This window comes from Bos mutus, chromosome 28 (genome assembly GCF_027580195.1).
Source record: "Bos mutus isolate GX-2022 chromosome 28, NWIPB_WYAK_1.1, whole genome shotgun sequence".
Lineage (NCBI taxonomy): Eukaryota > Metazoa > Chordata > Mammalia > Artiodactyla > Bovidae > Bos > Bos mutus.
The window spans coordinates 8558520-8576174 of NC_091644.1; the positions used below are offsets into that span (position 1 = coordinate 8558520).

The 17655-nt window shown below is 43.9% G+C and overlaps 2 protein-coding genes across 13 annotated transcripts in view; both read left to right on the forward strand.

The window, feature by feature from the left end:
- WASHC2A (WASH complex subunit 2A) overlaps positions 1-11076 on the forward strand; it is a 46202-nt gene extending 35126 nt beyond the window's left edge. For 4 of the 7 annotated variants that reach the window (XM_070364888.1, XM_070364889.1, XM_070364890.1 and 1 more), the window contains exons 23-31: positions 882-1064; positions 3766-3894; positions 4019-4099; positions 4682-4804; positions 5752-5814; positions 6168-6380; positions 8027-8632; positions 9761-9938; positions 10731-11076. In XM_070364888.1, the coding sequence (XP_070220989.1) occupies positions 882-1064; positions 3766-3894; positions 4019-4099; positions 4682-4804; positions 5752-5814; positions 6168-6380; positions 8027-8632; positions 9761-9938; positions 10731-10870 (1716 nt within the window). In that variant the 3' untranslated portion in view covers positions 10871-11076. The remainder of the gene's footprint in view (positions 1-881; positions 1065-3765; positions 3895-4018; positions 4100-4681; positions 4805-5751; positions 5815-6167; positions 6381-8026; positions 8633-9760; positions 9939-10730) is intronic. The other 3 variants (XM_070364892.1, XM_070364893.1, XM_070364894.1) reach the window with 1 other exon arrangement.
- Positions 11077-14188: 3112 nt separating this feature from the next.
- The window catches only part of ZFAND4 (zinc finger AN1-type containing 4), a 52562-nt gene continuing 49095 nt past the window's right edge, over positions 14189-17655 (forward strand). For 3 of the 6 annotated variants that reach the window (XM_070364826.1, XM_070364825.1, XM_070364827.1), the window contains exon 1: positions 14222-14612. The gene's annotated coding sequence lies outside the window, so the exon portion shown is untranslated. Of the gene's footprint in view, positions 14713-17655 lie in introns of all 6 variants that reach the window. The other 3 variants (XM_070364824.1, XM_070364823.1, XM_070364822.1) reach the window with 3 other exon arrangements.

A 17655-nucleotide genomic window follows, 5' to 3' on the forward strand; every position in this document is an offset into this window, starting at 1 on the left:
GGTTGCACTGCTGCCTCCCTTGCTTGAAGATAAGCCCCTTGAGGGTTGGGGCCACGTTCGTTTTGCTATCCATGATATCTGTGAGAGTGCTTAGTGCGTTACCTTGCACCAAGTATCCACATTCAAACTCACATATTTTATTTAAAGAAGCTTATTTTCTTCGCGGTTTAACCATTGTGAAATTAGGATGCACCTCACAATTGATGGCATGTTTAATTAGAAGTTGTTCCTTTTTTTTTCTTGGCAGTTCATACAGGAACAGTAGTTATCCTAATCAATGGTATCTTGCCTGAAACGTGGTGCTTGTTGAATGAATGAATGCTGCATTTTACGATTATTTTAGAGATTCTTCTAGTTGCAGAGTATAGAAAAGGCTTCTACAATTTAAGTGTCCAGTTCTATCAGTTAGATTCCTCCCTTGGAGTTATGTGTTAGTTAGTTAGTAGAGAATATATAATCCATTCGCAGTGATTGGCTTTTGTGTTCTATCTGTGACTTTGAAGTTATTTCTAGCTCATGAGCAAGCTGTGTGACTCAGGGTTATAACTGATACATAATGTATCTTGGTTGGATGGAGTTATACATACAGGTTTTAAACTGTACGTATAAAAAATCATCTTTTTTGGGGGAAAAAAAATCATCTTTAATTGGAAAAATCATCTTTGATTACGAATTACCTGTTCTAGACCTTCCATTAGAGTGACTGATCAAGAATTGGCTGGAGTGTTTTGTCACCTAGGATAAGTGTGACTAGCTGTCGTGCCCTGAAACAGATATGTTAGTAACTGAATTAGTGAGGAGCTTGGTAGGCCCCACAATAGTATTTGTGTTTCCAGATATTACTCACTTTTTTCCCTTAACCTTACTATTTCCATTTTCAGGAAGGATCTTTGAATGTACCTACTCAGGAAACAGCCAAGAACTCTGATTTATTTTCTTCATCATCCCCATTGGACAAAGGAACTAAAAGTAGAACCAGAACGGTTCTTAGCTTATTTGATGAGGAAGAGGATAAAACGGAAGATCAAAGCAGCTTCCAAGCTCTGAGAAAAGCAGTAGGAAAGGTGAGCCAAAGCTGTGAAGGTTCAGGCCTTCAGAAGGACAAGAGTGTCTCATCTCACTGTCAGTTCTGAGATGTGAGCTGCTGGATCATGGAGGGCTCCGGGCTCTTCACGTTCTGGTCTCACTGTTGTTGACTGCTCTGATGGCGGCCACATGCTGCTGAGGAGGTGGGGAAGCCGGTGCCCGCCTTCACTGCTGAGGAGGTGGGGAAGCCGGTGCCCGCCTTCACTGCTGGTGAGGAGGTGGGGAAGCCGGTGCCCGCCTTCACTGCTGCTGAGGAGGTGGGGAAGCCGGTGCCCGCCTTCACTGCTGCTGAGGAGGTGGGGAAGCAGGTGCCCTCCTTCACTGCTGCTGAGGAGGTGGGGAAGCGGGTGCCCTCCTTCACTGCTGCTGAGGAGGTGGGGAAGCGGGTGCCCTCCTTCACTGCTGCTGAGGAGGTGGGGAAGCGGGTGCCCTCCTTCACTGCTGCTGAGGAGGTGGGGAAGCGGGTGCTCTCCTTCACTGCTGGTGGGGGGTGAAGTGGCGCTGCCACTTCAGACGGCAGTTTGGGGCTTCCTCAGACTCTCAAACAGCAAGGTTACCACGTGACCCAGTAGTCCCACACCTAGGTGTATATCCAAGAGAAGTGGAAACACATGCTCATGCAGAGACTCGAAGGCAATGTTCCTAACAGGTATTATTAAACAGCAAGGTTACCATGTGACCCAGCAGTCCCACACCTAGGTGTATATCCAAGAGAAGTGGAAACACACGCTCATGCAGAGACTTGAAGGCAATGTTCCTAACAGGTATTATTAAACAGCAAGGTTACCATGTGACCCAGCAGTCCCACACCTAGGTGTATATCCAAGAGAAGTGGAAACACACGCTCATGCAGAGACTCGAAGGCAATGTTCCTAACAGGTATTATTAAACAGCAAGGTTACCATGTGACCCAGCAGTCCCACACCTAGGTGTATATCCAAGAGAAGTGGAAACACACGCTCATGCAGAGACTCGAAGGTGATGTTCCTAACAGGTATTATTAAACAGCAAGGTTACCACGTGACCCAGCAGTCCCACACCCAGGTGTGTATCCAAGAGAAGTGGAAACACACGCTCATGCAGAGACTCGAAGGCAATGTTCCTAACAGGTATTATTAAACAGCAAGGTTACCATGTGACCCAGCAGTCCCACACCTAGGTGTGTATCCAAGAGAAGTGGAAACACACGTTCATGCAGAAACTTGAAGGCAGTGTTCCTAACAGGTATTATTCATAATAGCCAAAAGATGGAAACAGCTCAGATGTCCACCAGCTGATGAATGGATAGACACAGTGTGTATAGCTATTCGAGAGAATATTCTCTGGCAATAAAGAGAGTAAATTATTAACGCATGCTACAACACAGATGAACCTCGGAAGCGTGTTGAATGAAACAAGCCGGGGGCAAAAAAAACCACGTTATTATATGAATTCATTTATGTGAAATGTCCTGAATAGGCAAATCCATGGTGATAGAAAGTATTAGATGAGTGGCTCCAGCGTCTGGGGAAAGAAGTGGACAGAAGTGGAGAGTGACAGCTGGCAGGTGTGGAGGTTCTTTCTCGGATGGTGAGGATTTGCTAAACTTAGATCGTAATGGTATTTGGACAACTCTGTGAATATACTATAAACCGTTGAATTACACACTTCAGGTGAATTTTATCTCAACAGAGGTGTTAAAAAAAAAGAAAACCAGCGCTGGGCCGTAGATTGCCAGTACTTTCTGTAAATCAAACTGAGGATATAGTCCAACAACAAATGTTCTATGATTTTTTTATTACACTAGTAGGATAGCCTTGCTTATAAATGAGAGCTACACACAGTAAATGTAATAATTTGCTGTATTTTCTTGCCTTCTCTTACTGTATATGCTTTTGTATGTAGATTTCAGATATAAAACTTTTAATCTTAGTTGCTGTGTTACACTAACTTTTATGTGTAATCAATCATTAGTTAATTTTAATGAGACACATTTTGTCAGAAATGAGTGTGTGTGTTTGTTTCTATCTGTGTTTGTGATACTAAAGAATGAAGGGAAGAATTTTAGAATGTGAAGTCTGGGGCATTATAGTATCAAACCAAGTAATGTGAGTAGTAATTTGCAAATGTCAGATACCCTAGCAAACAGAAAGAACTTGTTTGGAATCTGAAGGTAATGAGGTGGAATGAGGATGGACAAAGTGGAAGGTTGGCGCATCCGCCTGTGCCCGGTATTTGGCCTAAGGTGCTGGTAAGCAGAAGTTAGGTAAATGTGCTTGACCACCTGTGAGTTTCTGCTATTAAGTCACCTGCCGTCTCTTCTTCCCTCTGGGAATGAGATAGAAAGAACTTGTTTAATTTTGTATTTTCATTCCTAAAATGTTCCTCAGTATGGAACTAGGACTAAAGATTGATGTTCAATAACAATTCAGATACCACACAAAGGTTGCAAGATCATCTTCCCAGATTACGTATGTTTTATCTGTTTTTATAAATATATTCTCCACTGTGCTGGTATCTCCTGAGTATTCTATTCTGTGCATGTGTCATTCCCTTTGTGATGGACACTCAGCTTGTGTCCAACCTTTGGACACTATAAACAGAGCCACAGGGGACATCTTTGTTGTCTAATCTTTATATCTGTGTGATTTCCTTGGATAAATCGCTGGGAGTCTGTACATGACCTTCCCTCTTTCCTAGAGTCCTGATCCTGGTACCCGCCCCAAGAGCACAGGTGTCTTTCAGGATGAAGAGCTCCTTTTTAGTCACAAGCTCCAAAAGGACAACGACCCAGATGTTGACCTTTTCTCTGGCACCAAAAAATCCAGGGTCAGTTCCAAGTGGTTCTGCACAACATAGCTTTGTTACTGTATTAACTAGCACTTCTGCCGCTCACCTGACTCTGTGAACTGGTTTTGTTTTGGATGTTGAATTTGAGTTTTGTCTGTTCTAGTTGTTAGAGCCCAGTGTTGGGAGCCTGTTTGGAGATGATGAAGACGATGATCTTTTCAGCTCTGCCAAGTCGCAGCCTTTGGTACCAGCCTTTTGTTCTCAATACTATGGCATGTGGGGAAACTTCTGGGAAAGGAAATGAATTATCCAATTGTACAGTTAAGGAAAATGCTCATAAGTAAATGAACAGCAAATGATGTGCCGATGAGGGCGTTCATGTTGTCCCCATCCTATGTTTCCTAGTTAACTAGCATTAAAGCAATAACTAACCAGGTTTTCTTACTGTGTTACAAATCTTGGGTGATTCTAAAGTTGTTCATTGAAAGACCACTGCATGTGATAGGATGGCTGAGCACTCATGCCTTTCAGGCGCAAAGTTACAAATCTGAATGTTCATCTGTGTTGTCATTTCCCGCACCCCCACCCCGCCCCTGCTTCTGCAGTAGCTTTTCTAAGGACTCTCTGTTTTCTCTTTACCATAGAGAGGATGCCGGCAAAGTCACAGTCTTCAGAAAGCTATTTCTGAAATGCTGCCTTTGTATTTGTTTGTTCAACCCTTGAGAAATGACTTAAAACTCAGAAGCCTTTTTTTTTTTTTGCATTATGACTTTTCCTTAATGTCTTATGATACTTGACAGACTTTGGGTGTTCTTTGTTTTTGAAGATCCCAGAAAAGAAGAAGGTAGTGAAAAAAGACAACTCTATTTCCTCTGTCAAGAACCAGAAACATCCTGAGTCCACTCAGGGTATCAAAGAAAAAGACATATGGAAATCGGAAACACCTCAGGTTAGAACTGATCTCTTTAAGGACTTGCGTCTCCTGTTTGCCTTATAATACAGATTAACTCCATCATGCCGCCCCAGGGTCATTCAGAGTTCTCTTTATTAAGGAAGAAATAGCGACTGGGACTGCTTCTCTTTGTTTACTGCTTCCCCAGCCCTTGCTTCTCTCTCCTCTCCTCACTGCACGGTCTTTCCATGAATCTACACTTACCATTATTATTTTTGGAGTGCCTGCAGACTCGATTCCTAGGTAGAGTGAAGATAAAATGAACGTTTTCTTCCCCTGGAACCTCATTTCTGCCTTTGGGCTACCTTGGAGTAAGACTTCATTTGAATTAAGTATCAATTGCATCCAGTTTCTTGATTCCCTCTCTGTGGCTCTTCTGAGCTTGCTGCTGTCCGGCCTCCTCAGCAGTCTTCTCTGAGGCGCTCCTTCTGAGAGCAGACCAGGACTCGACAGTGTGTCCCGGCCCTGGCTCACAGCTGTCCTGGGATACCTCACTGAGGCCTCGGTGATCTGAGCTGTGGAAATGAAGCTCCAGGACTCGCACATCTCCAGTAACTCAAGTCTCAGCTTCTTTTGCTTCTAGAACTAGTGCATTAAGCTGTGTGCGCTAATATTTACTGTGTGAGATAACCAGCGTGATAATGTTTCCAGCTGGTGCTCTAAACACTATAATTCTTACGAATCTTATTCATGATCTGTCTCTCCTTTACTCCATGTATGGTCTTAACAGCCTTCCCCTAACTCAACGGATAAGGAAGCACAAATGAAGTAATGTTCGTGAAATGTTCTGAGAGTCCAGGAAAGATTCAAATGCTTTTTCCGTTGTAGAATTACAGAAACCGATAGCTTTGTTCCATCACAAATTTATTTTCAGATATAAATGTGATCCAAGAGACACTTCTCTTTTCCCCAGTGGATTTTTAACTGAATGTAATTTCACGCAGGACTCACCAGGTCCCGCTCCACTTAAAACCAAAGAGCCATCCCCTCGGATCTGGAAAATACAAGTAATTATAACATGTCTGGAATCTTCATTGCCTGCCTTGTGGCATCTATCCACTTTTTTGGGTTTTCCTTTTTGTCAGCTGCTGCCGGTGTCTTCTCATCTCTTCCCCACCCTCTAGTCGTTGCTTCCTGTGTGCTGGGTCTGTAACACCTCTTCTTGGGCCCTGTGATGGGCACAGGTGATAGCCCTCCATCTCAACTCAGAGTGGATCAGGAGATTTCCCTGCCTTTCTCTTTCTCCTCTCATATTATATACATCATGTACACCAAGTCTTTCCTCATGTGTCACAGTAACAATAATTGACTGTTGTGTTTAAGAAAACAATACAGAGTCAGCTTCCTTTCGTTTTTTTAGGCAAATTTAGCGATCAACCCAGCAGCCTTGCTGCCTCCAGCAGCTCCCCAGATCTCTGGAATGAAGTCTGTTTTGCCAGAATCTGGTGCTCCTTCGTCGGAACCTGGGAGGATGCAGAGTCTGGACCGTGTGCCCACTCCTCCTGGGAGTGGGGAGGCTGGTGTGAGCTTTGACCTTCCAGCTCAGGCAGATACCTTACACTGTGCGAACAAGGTACTGAAGCCTCCTTTGCTTGCCTGCCTGCCTTTTTTTTTTTTTAAAGAAAAACAAACCAGAACAATTTGCATGTTTCTTCTGAATTCATCGGTAACACAGGGTCCGCTGACCTCGATTCCTCATTTGAAGGAGGCGCCTCTTCTTTCCTTCAGCCTCCTCGCCTTCCTTCCACCTCCCTAGTTCTGTGTCCACCCTTCCACCACCCACGTTTGTTATGTTTATGTTCTAACTCAGTGGCTGGCTCACCAGCTTCTGGCTGCTCCCTGGAGACCTTCTAGACACTGAGCGGATCATATCCTCACCATGTACTTCCTCTGCTGTCTCCTTACTGCTCAAAAGAGAATGTTCAAGCTCCGTGGTTTAGTATTAAAGCCATTTACAGTCTGTGCTAACTGAAGCTTCCAGCTCCCACCAGTCCCCTCACACCGTCAGTCTAAATCGAGTCCCCAGGCACCATTCCCTGAACACACATGCCCCAGTGCGATGCTGCCATCCCTTCATGCCACCTTCTGAGTCAGCAGTGCTCTTTCCTCATTGGCAACTCTGCACAGACGTCACAGCTTCTGGCATATTTCCCCTCCTGCTCCTTGTCCTGGGCTCCCTCTCTGAGATCCCATGGCAGTTATCCCATGTCACACTGTTGCGCAAGACTGTGGACTTGTGCTGCATGGACCGTGACCTCTTTGGGGGTTTACTTTTATTTTAGTTTGTTCTCTTTTTTTTCTATCCAGTCTTCCTTCTCTAAGAAGTCTTAGCTGTACTTTGAGTAAGCAGTAGTACATAGGATGACCCTGCAAACACATGCATTTTAAGTATTTTCAAAACTGTTTTCCTTACAAAAAAATAAAACATCCCTCGTTTTGTTATATTTCTGTTAGCTTTTTTGTTGTTCCTGTTAAGTTTAAATGGACTACTTCTTGAAATAATTTAGGAAATTTCCTTGAAATAGGCAAACACCATTGAGTACTTTGCCTAAAGTAGCATGTGCCTTTTTAAAACTACTTGACAGTGTATTTTGGAAAAGTATTATAAATACTGGGTTATTACTAATAAGTGATGCATATTTTGTGATTACTAATAAGTGATGCATATATTGAAAGTTCTGATTCCCAGGCCACATTATTTTTTTTTATGTGAAATATTTAAAATTGGATTTAGTGTTTGTTGACTGGAAGGAAAGAGCCCCTCTCTTTCTTCATTGTCTTAGTTCCCTGTTTCTGGAGCCTGATTTTTCATTAGCCCTCTGAGAAAGCTTAGTGCCAGAATCCCCCCGATTCTTTCCTGTTTTGAAAGATACCTGCGTTTAAACTAGGGCAGAGTAGGGCCCAGGGAGCACTGTGGGACACAGAGTGGTGTGGCCTCTAGGTAAGGGAAGCCTTATCAAACTGAACAAAAATTGTCCTCAAAAGACTCAAAAATGGGGGATACTAAAGGGTTAAGAATGACTTAGTCTTGGAGTAGTAGGAGCTATGAAATGCCTTTGGAAATCTTTAACAAATAACCTTGTCTGTATGTTACATAGTATCTTAATTGAAACAGACCAGACAACCTTACAGTATTTTGAGATGTTGGTTATTTGCTATGTTAGCTTGGAGCACCTTTTAAAAAACCATCAGATCAACATGTGGTTCTTGCCATTGCAGACCCGGGTCAAAGTGAGAGGGAAGCGCAGACCGCAGACGCGCGCAGCTCGACACCTGGCTGCCCAGGAGTCCACTGAGGCCGAGGATGTGGGTTCCCCCAGGGGATTTGTGGCACAGTTGACAGATGGTGCCACATCACCAGATGGTCGTCAGCCACCGCTGAGGGCAGCTGGTGGAGCAGAAGAAGCAGTGGCAGCTGCCACTCCAACATGGGCAGGTGGTCCTGTGCCTGGAATGAACAGAGGCCCATTTGTGAAATCTGTGGGTCAACCTCTTGAGGATGATCTGTTTGATTCTGGAGATATCTTTTCCAAGGGCATTGCATCTCAGTCCGCAGGAAGAAAAGCCAAGGTGAAGGCAGCCAGCAGCCTGGCCAACCTGGCAGAGGGAAGTAAAGACAGAAGCCCCATGTTCCCTGCTCTCGGTGAGACAGGCAGTGATGATGATCTCTTTCAGTCTATTAAACCAAAACCAGCAAAGAAAACAAATCCTTTCCCTTTCCTGGAAGATGAGGACGATCTGTTTACAGACCAGAGAGGCAAGAAGAATGGGTCAAAATCCAACAGTCAACAGGATATTATCTCAAAAGCACAAGATATATTTGAGGTAATAGGACATAAAAATACATCTTTGTGCCTGGTTCTTTGTTAAGGAAGATATCTGATTGGCTCATTCGAACCAGAGATTACATTAAAGCTGTTTTGTTGCTGCTCAGTATCTGCTTGCTTAGTAATTATACTTAAGTTTTCGTACTAATTATACTTAGGTTCTCTTATTAGGTTATCTTATTAGGGCTTCCCTGGTGGCTTAGACAGTGAAGAGTCCACCTGCAATGTGGGAGACCTGGATTTGATCCCTGGGTTAGGAAGATCCCTGGAGAAGGCAATGGCTATCCACTCCAGTATTCTGGCCTAAAGAAGTCTGTGGACTGTATAGTCCATGGGGTCGCAAAGACTCTGACACGACTGAGTGACTTTCACTTTCTTTCTCTTATTAAATAACTCTGAAACTTATTCAGAAGTGATTTTCTGTTTTGTTCTTGGCCATTACCATTGACACAGGTCTTGATTTTTATCATTTTTATACAGATGTTGCTGCAATTAGCATATATAAAATGATATCTTTACAGCTTGGATGTTTAATCTCTGGTTCTTGGGGAAACAGGCCATGGCAGGAGCTGATGATTTAACACAGACAGCAAGGCCTTGGGTGATACTCTTCAGGAGATGTTTATTGAGCATCTGGATACTGGATGTCGTTAGGCAGATGTTTATTGAGCGTCTGGATACTGCATGTCATTAGGCAGATGTTTATTGAGAATCTGGATACTGGATACACAAGGTGAACCAGGACCCATGCTCTGTTCCCCAGAGCTCTCAGGGAGGGGAACTGGATCAGACAGGGCAGTAACGTTTCCAGGTAATGTTAAGTGCCTGAAACAACCCAGGGCAGTGGGGCAGAGTGGTAGATTGGTGTGCGAGGTGCTTCTTCAGGTAGCACTGGTAGAGAAGGGCTCTCTATGCAGCTTGTGTTTTAGCTGGGACCTGGAAGAATGAAAAGGACTTTGCCAGGCAGAGATTTTGGGTAGTGCTCTCCAGACAGAGGAGCAGCTAATGTGGCTGTCACAGAACACCGTGGCAGTCGGCATTTCTTCAATTTGTTGAAATGAATGTATGTAGTAAAGAAAAAAAAACCTTGATTAAAAATTGTTTTGGTTGTTTTTTGGCTTACAAGGATGATATATTTGCTACAGAAGCAAATAAACCCTCACAAAAAACGAGAGAGAAGGAAAGAACATTTGACTCCAACTTGTTCGATGACAACATTGATATCTTTGCTGACCTAACTGTAAAACCAAAAGGAAAGTCCAAAAAGAAAGTGGAAGCTAAGTCTATATTTGACGATGATACAGGTAAGTTTGGTTTTCTGTACATGACAGAGAGAGTCATCACCGTTCAGTGACTTGATATTTCTCTCGCTGTCTTTGTCTTGACCCTTTCCTGGAAGACATTCCCTAGTCGGTTTCCTTTGACCTGCTCTATATTTCTGGGATAGACTGACGGTGGATAAGTAAATTGACTAGTCATTTTGTTGAAACCATGATTTGTTATGATGGATGTCAAGAAATTTGATAAATATCCTAAGCGGTGAAGAGCCTGGAGCTTGACTGTGAAGTCTAATTTAACTTTCATCTTATTGTGCCCCCTGCCAGTCATCCAAAGTAGGCATTAGACTGAGTTTTTGGCATTGAGATCCTGCAAATTGATGTGTTTATTCTGAAAGACTGAGATTGGATTTTTCCCTTTGCTTATTTTTAGTGCCTTTTCCTTTTAAAACCCAAAGGCAAAAGAATGTAGAGTAGAAATAAGTATAATATCACAGATGGTAAAGTCATGGGCTGGACTGGAGATTAACTTATCCTCCTGCATTTCCTCTCCTGCATGTGCACACACGGCTTTGTAGCTGAGAAAATTATACTCAGACAGAAACTATAACTTGTATGTGATCAGAAAACTTGGTTAGTAGCAGAGTCAGGACCGGCTGGAGTCTTAGAGGCTTAACCTCCTCTTAGTGGTTTTAGGTATCCTGTGCTATTATCAGACTTGAGTCTTTGCTGGTTTGTGTAGATACGTCTTAAAAGCACACATTTTCTTGCCTGTTCTGTGACTCTTTCTTTCTTTTTTTTTTTTCCCCATTTTTAAAGATGATATCTTCTCCTCTGGTATCCAGACTAAGACAACCAAATCAAAAAGTCGATCTTCACAGAAAGTGACTGAATCGAGATCTGGACAGAAGGTTTCCAACATATTTGATGATCCCTTGAATGCCTTTGGAGGCCAGTAGAGTGTACAGGGTATCTTTCAGCTACATCCTTGAGTTAATGATGCTGTCTTCTGTGCTCCTTAACTGAATTATAGAAAACAAATACTGAAACAACTTGCTCACCTCTTGCCCAGCATACTTAATATTTTTCTGTACTGGTTTTAAAATCATGCTTAATTCTGCAAACAAAAATAAATGTTTCACAGTGTTACTATTTTTTAAAACCATATTTTGATTAGCCTTGGTGGGGCCATGGGTTTAGGGTCTATTAGAGAAGAAACCTATTTGTGCCTTTCATAGGTGGGTAGAGACTCCCAGAGGAAGCAAATGCCTGACATGACCAGAAGTCTTCCCTAAATAAATGGGAGCCCTAACTTAGAGCCTGGGCACTAGATAGAAGAAGAGGATGAGAGATTATACACTTCACGTGTCTTTGTGCTAGGAGAGCAGGTTTCCTCGCATTCCACTGAATTTTGAAGAGACCTTACAGGTCTGCTACAGTGAGTTGGCAAACTACAGTCCTCTACAGTTTGTTTATTTATTTATTTCTGAAAATAGAGTTTTACTGGGAGGCAGTCATACCCATTCATTTCTCTGGGAGTTGGTGATGGGCGGTCCATGGGGTCACGAAGAGTCAGACCCAACTGAGCAACTGAACTGATGGCTGTTGCACCCGTAGTAGGTAAACGCCAGAGCTGACGGCCGCGTCAGAGACTGGACGGCTCAGAGTCCAAGGTGTGTCCTTTGTGGCCCTTTACAGAAGCAGTTTGCTGACGTTGTCATAATGCATCCGTCTCCACTCCTTGGAGCTTTGCATTATTTTTTGAAAGCAGCGGAATGAACCCAGATAATGGTAGGGAGAAATGCTGAGGATGGGAATGTCGGCTTCTAGAGCACCACTGTTCCGTAGAACTCCACATTGATGGGAATTTTCTGTAACTGTTGTCCCCTGTGGATGGCGGATACTTCTAGTCTCTCTTCCTGTGTGGTGCTCTCTCGCTCACGAGTATTCAGTCCGTAACGTGGTGCAATCTTGTAAGCAGACCCAGTTGGCTTCACCCATTCTGAAGCCACTAACTTCTTTCTTTCTTGGATACTTTATAAAGTTGAATTGAGAATTGTTTATTCTCAGGAGATTTTGTATAGCTGTCACAGATCAGCTGTTCGTCGTGCTCTGCCGAGAGAGTGACCCAGATGGTACATACTAGTTTGCTGTTCCTTTTCCCTACCCATGTAATGCATCTTCCTTCTGTGCCTTAGGGTATTTGTATTCAGAGCTACTTGTATGCTCTTGAGTCAGAGCCCAATGTGGGATCTTCCTCACTCAGTAAGCATTTGTTAGACATGTGTTTCTTTTGGAATGATAAAATCTACTGACCCACCATTAGGACTGATTCCAGGGAATTCAAGAGACAGTAAAGTTAGAAAATATGCAAATTGCTATTTTGAGATGCTTGAAAGGGAGAGGGAACTTAACACTCACTGGTTCAATGGTTGGCACTATTCCTGTTTTCAAGTGGTAAAGAATTGATCTTCCAGTGCAGGAGACCCGAGAGGTGTGGGTTTGATCCCTGGGTTGGGAAGATCCCCTGGAGGAGGAGATAGCAACCTGTTCCAGTATTCTTGCTTGGAAAATTCCAGGTACAGAGGAGCCTGGGTGGCTACAGTCCATGGGGTTGCAAAGAGTTGGACCTGGCTGAGCATGCACACACACACATACAGTCTCCATAACTCTACCAGATACAGATATTGCCCTCATTTCACAGATGAGGCAAAATGTGGAAGCAAAGTAACATAGTGGAACAAGTTTGGAGTTTTGTGTTGAGGCCTAGATTTAAATCTGCCACTTAGAACTGTTTTGAGTGTAGGCAACTTGTTTTACCTTAGTTATTTCCTTCTTTGTCATTCATGTAGGGGCCTCAGTACCAACCTTGCAGGATTGTTAAGAGAGAGAATATGCAAAGATCTTCATTAATTATCTGGCACTTGAAACTTGGTAGATGATGATGATAATGAATTGGCTTCCCGTGTTGGAACCCAAGGCTTTTTTTTTTTTTTAATTGGAGGCTAATTACAATATTGTGGTGGTTATTGCCATACATTGACATCAGCTCATTCACCTGACTCTAGCTTGTTCTCTCAGTTCTCCTGACTGAGAGGGGAGGCAGGCAGGTTTGGAAGCTAAGGTTTGATTCAGTAAGATTCACTCCATCATAGGCTGTCTACAAAGATAATAATCTTATCTTGTTCCTCAAGGAGCTCCAATCTACTCAGAATTTAAGAAGGAATCATTGGCGAGACAGCCTGAAGATGTGTGAAAGCCCCAGTACCTCCTCATAAACTTCAGTGTATTTTCAATTTTCTGAATTGTGGAGATAAATTTGTGGGTAGGTTATCAGAGAATGTGAAAGGATGGGTGACAAGGATTAGATACTGCAGTTCATTTTAGACTGGTTCCTCTGAGTCACAAGATAAGGATTAGTAAAAGCTTCTGTGAGAGGGAGACTACTTTTATTGTCAACTAACTAATCCAACTAGTAAAACAATAGGCCAGGATAGTAGGAAAACTGTAAGGGTTGGATTTAGAACACCTATGGGAAATGAGAAAAAGCAGCAATGGAGGCCATGTCAGGCTGAAAGGCTTGTGTTGTCCGTTATGGTGTACACTAAGCTCAACAGCTTGACAATTAGAAAACAGAAGGGGCTGGCTGGTTGGGCATACCCAACACTGCAGTTTAACAACCCGAAGTACCCACTCAATTTCAACTCCACACAATTCTCGGTAGGTTGGATGAGGAAAAAATCGGTAAGACCTACAGAACATGTTTTCTTTCCCCCTTGCTTTCAACCAGGCATGGCAATGGCCCCACATTTCAGATAAGGTAGGCAGGACTAGAAACATTAGGGGACAGTGAAGTGCGTGGAGAAGCATCCATTCAAGGCATGGCTCCTGGGCCGCAGTGGAAGTGCACAGGTTCTTGGAAGACCATCGACTGGGACTATGGCTTCAGCAAGTCAGGCACCTCTAAGAGCGCCTTAGGTTGGTCTTGGTAAAGGTGCTGTCCACACCCTCGTCCGGCCACAGGCCAACCCTGTTGTTCCCAGAAGGCTGTGCGACTGGTCTCCTGCCGCCCGCTTTGGCCCTCGTCAGGCGGCCACTGTTAGTAATAAAGAACATCCGGGCTTCTCCTAACCGACAACCACCACCGAACGCGAAGGCAGCCTGGGCTTCCGAGCAACCGCCGGCATCCGGCGGTCAGGTCCCGCCCCCGACCCCACTGATTGGAGGGCGACGCGAGCGTTGGCGAGCGATTGGTACGCGGTGTCACAAAGGGGCGGGGTCGCGGCGGCGGCGGCGGAGCGTTGCTCGTCGGTGCCTGCAGCAGCGTCGCTCGTGGGGCGGCGCCTCCTTAAAGACCTGCGGGCGGGCGAGCGAGTGGAAGAGAGCCGGTGAGGGCGAGCGGCCGGATGGGGAGGGCGCCCAGGGTCGCGGGCCGCTGAGTCGGGCCGCGCTGTTGCCGCTGGCCTCTTGGCTGCGCCCCCTCCGCCGCCGCTGCCCCGAAACCGGCACGGTGGGCTGCTTGGGCGGAGGAGACTGTCTCCACTTTCCGCCCCCCCGCGGGCGCGACGCGGGGTGCCCGCCCGGCCGGACAGGTGCTTCCCTGCGAGTCGCCGATTCTGACGCGGAGCCTGACCTCGGTCCTGATCGGGCCAGGGCGTGTGCGTAGCCGGAGTTTATCCTGGAGGAGCACGGGCTGCGCAGGTGACTCCGTCCTCTTCAAATGTCTACTTTGAAGGCTCGAGAAGGCTTTGGCTCCGAAGAGCTTCCCAATCCCGCTGGAAAACTGATTTCAGAGCTTAGGGTACAGATGCGTGACGTGGTTCATGTAATTCTGAAGCATATATTTAAAACTTACGGATATTTCCAGACATTAGTAAAAACAGTTCATTAAAAGTTGGTATATTTAAGGGCTGCGTAATATGCTGGATCTCTTCATGTCGGGAGAAGAGTTTAAAAGAACTGCTTTTATATGACTAATACTCTTTAGAACAGAGAGGATAAAGCTGATTTTGAGTTACTGAAATTAGTCATTCAGCACGGTCCTGCGTTACCTGTCTTTCATTTCCCTTACATCTGTGGTGATTGTATTTTAAGAACTTTTTCAGAAGACAAGAGAGAAATGTTTGCTGCCATTACTCTTAATAGCTAAGCATTTTTAAAAAAATTATTGGTAAAAATTCTGAAAGTAATTCCCACCCCCCCGCCGCATTCGTCCTTTCTTCCTCCTCTTCTGTTTTTTTTTTTTTTTTCTTTTTTAAGCTGTCCTTGTATCATGTTCCATCCTGTTTTTGATTCTTCATTGCCCCTCATTTTCCAGCATGTTAGGGTTCCATAGTAAGCTCAGTCAAGCATATTCAGCCACAACTTTCAGAAGGTGTCCTGATGCAGTGATTTCTACTACTGAGGAAAGGTATAATTATTTCTTAGAGGCATACATTTCAGTTTCGAATTTGATTACCAATCTTGCTTCTTTTTGGATGTTGGAAATTACTGCATGATTAGGACCTAGATTTGTGGCAGTGCCCTAGTACCAGGAATGCTCTTCTAAGTCGCTGTTTTTTCTTTAGACCATTATTACTGTATCCATTCTCACTGTAGATGAAGGGCTTCCAAACTTGTCTTTATGTTATCTTCTCCCATCTCCCACCCCTTGTTTATTATATTCAGGGTATTGCTGTGGAAGTCTACTGTGGTTAAAGAAATGCTTTTTATGTTTGTCTCTGAATTCCTTGGGCAGGCACTGGTCACCCATGGCTTTATTTTTCTAATGCTCAGTTTAATATTCTGACCCCTGACCTCTCTTACTACATCTCTTACTATGTAGATAAAAGTGCTCTTGGCTTTGAGGGTACAGACACTGATAATTCTGTAGTATGTTCTTATTTGATATAGCATGGTAAGTGTGTTCTTACGAATCCACATTCTATCCAAAATCATATTTTGAATCCAAAAACAGTCATTTCAGTGAGACGGAAAAAGGGGTTAGGGGTTCATTTTATACATTCATTATTTCTACAGGCCTGTGAAGATATTAAGGAAATGAGAAACACAGCCTGAGCAATATAGCCATATATTTGGCTTTTAAGTGAAAGTAACGGTCTTTTACCACTATCGCCAGCAGTAGTATTAGCACAACACTTTGTGTTATTAGGACTTCCCTGGTGGCTCAGACTGTAAAGCGTCGGCCTACGATGCGGGAGACCCAGGTTCAATCCCTGGGTCAGGAAGATACCCTGGAGAAGGAAATGGCAACCCACTCCAGTACTCTTGCTTGGAAAATCCCATGGACGGAGGATCCTGGTAGGCTGTGGTCCATGGGGTTGCAAAGAGTCGGACACGACTGAGCCACTTCGCTTTCACTTTGTGTTATTATATTTATTACTCATTATTTTGATAGTATAACAGCACTTGAAGCAGCTGTGCTGCCAGCAAAAGCTTTTCTTTCATCATATCTTCAAGACCTTTTGCAGTATATGCACAATGCAATTCAGGTTCCCTAGTTAGTTAATTATATTAAATATACTTCACTGTATTAAATATGGGCCAGAATACTGGAGTGGGTAGCCTATCTCTTCTCCAGAGGATTTTCCCAAACCAGGGATCGAACCAGGGTCTCCTGAATTGCAGGTGGATTCTTTACCAGCTGAGCCACAAGGGAAGCCCTGTATTATAGTTTTGCTCTAAAAATCAGTTGAGAGGGTGAAAATTTATTTACTTTCTCATTGAACAACCTTTTAATGTGCACCAATATGTACAAAATACTGTTTTAGGTGATGGGGCAGTAACTCCTTCCTTTAAGTAGCAAAAAAGCCATTTTAAAAATGAAACTGATTGTAATGGGTGCACTGTATTATGGGGGTCAGAGTGTGAAGGGGAGTAACCATAAAAGGTTTTGTGGACTAGCTACTATTTGAGTTGAGTCTTGAAAGGTCATAGGTGCTTGTCAAGTGGCCAGGTGTGGGGATGGCAGTGAGGAGAGGAGAGCAGGAGCAACGATATAGAGACCAATGTATTCTGAAGCTGCAGGTGCAAATGATTAGCGGAGAGACCGCCCGAGGTATTGCAGGACGGGATGAGCTATGTGTATAAATGAAGTAGGGCTTGGGAGCCTTTCTAAGGAGTCAAATCTGTAGACAGTGGGAACCCATTGTGGGGCCTTGAGCTAAGGAATAACGTGATCAGTTCTACATTTTAAAAAGATAACCGTGCTCTACATTGCATGTTATTAGCGAAATGCAAATTAAAGCAGTGAAATACCATTCCGTTCAGTTCAGTTCAGTCGCTCAGTTGTGTCCGACTCTGCCACCCCATGAATTGTAGCACGCCAGGCCTCCCGTTACATGCCTGTTAGAATGGTCGGAATCCAGATCACTGACAACATCAAAAGCTCATGAGGAAGTAGAGCAGTAGGAGCTATTCATTGCTGGTGGGAAAACAGTATAGAACAGCCACTTTGGAAGACAATTTGACAGTTTCTTAAAAATTAAACATATTTACCATAAGATCTAGCAGTTATACTCATTGGTATTTACCCCAGTAAGTCGAAAACTTAACGTCTATACAAAAACCTGCACTTGGATGTTTATAGCGGCTTTATTTATAATTGACAAAACTTGGAATCAACCAAGAGGTGTCCTTCTGTAGGTGAATGGATAAATAAACTTTGGTACATTCAGGCAGCAGAAAGGTTTTCAGTGCTCTAAAGAAGTGGGCTATATCAACCCATGGAAAAACATAGACGAAA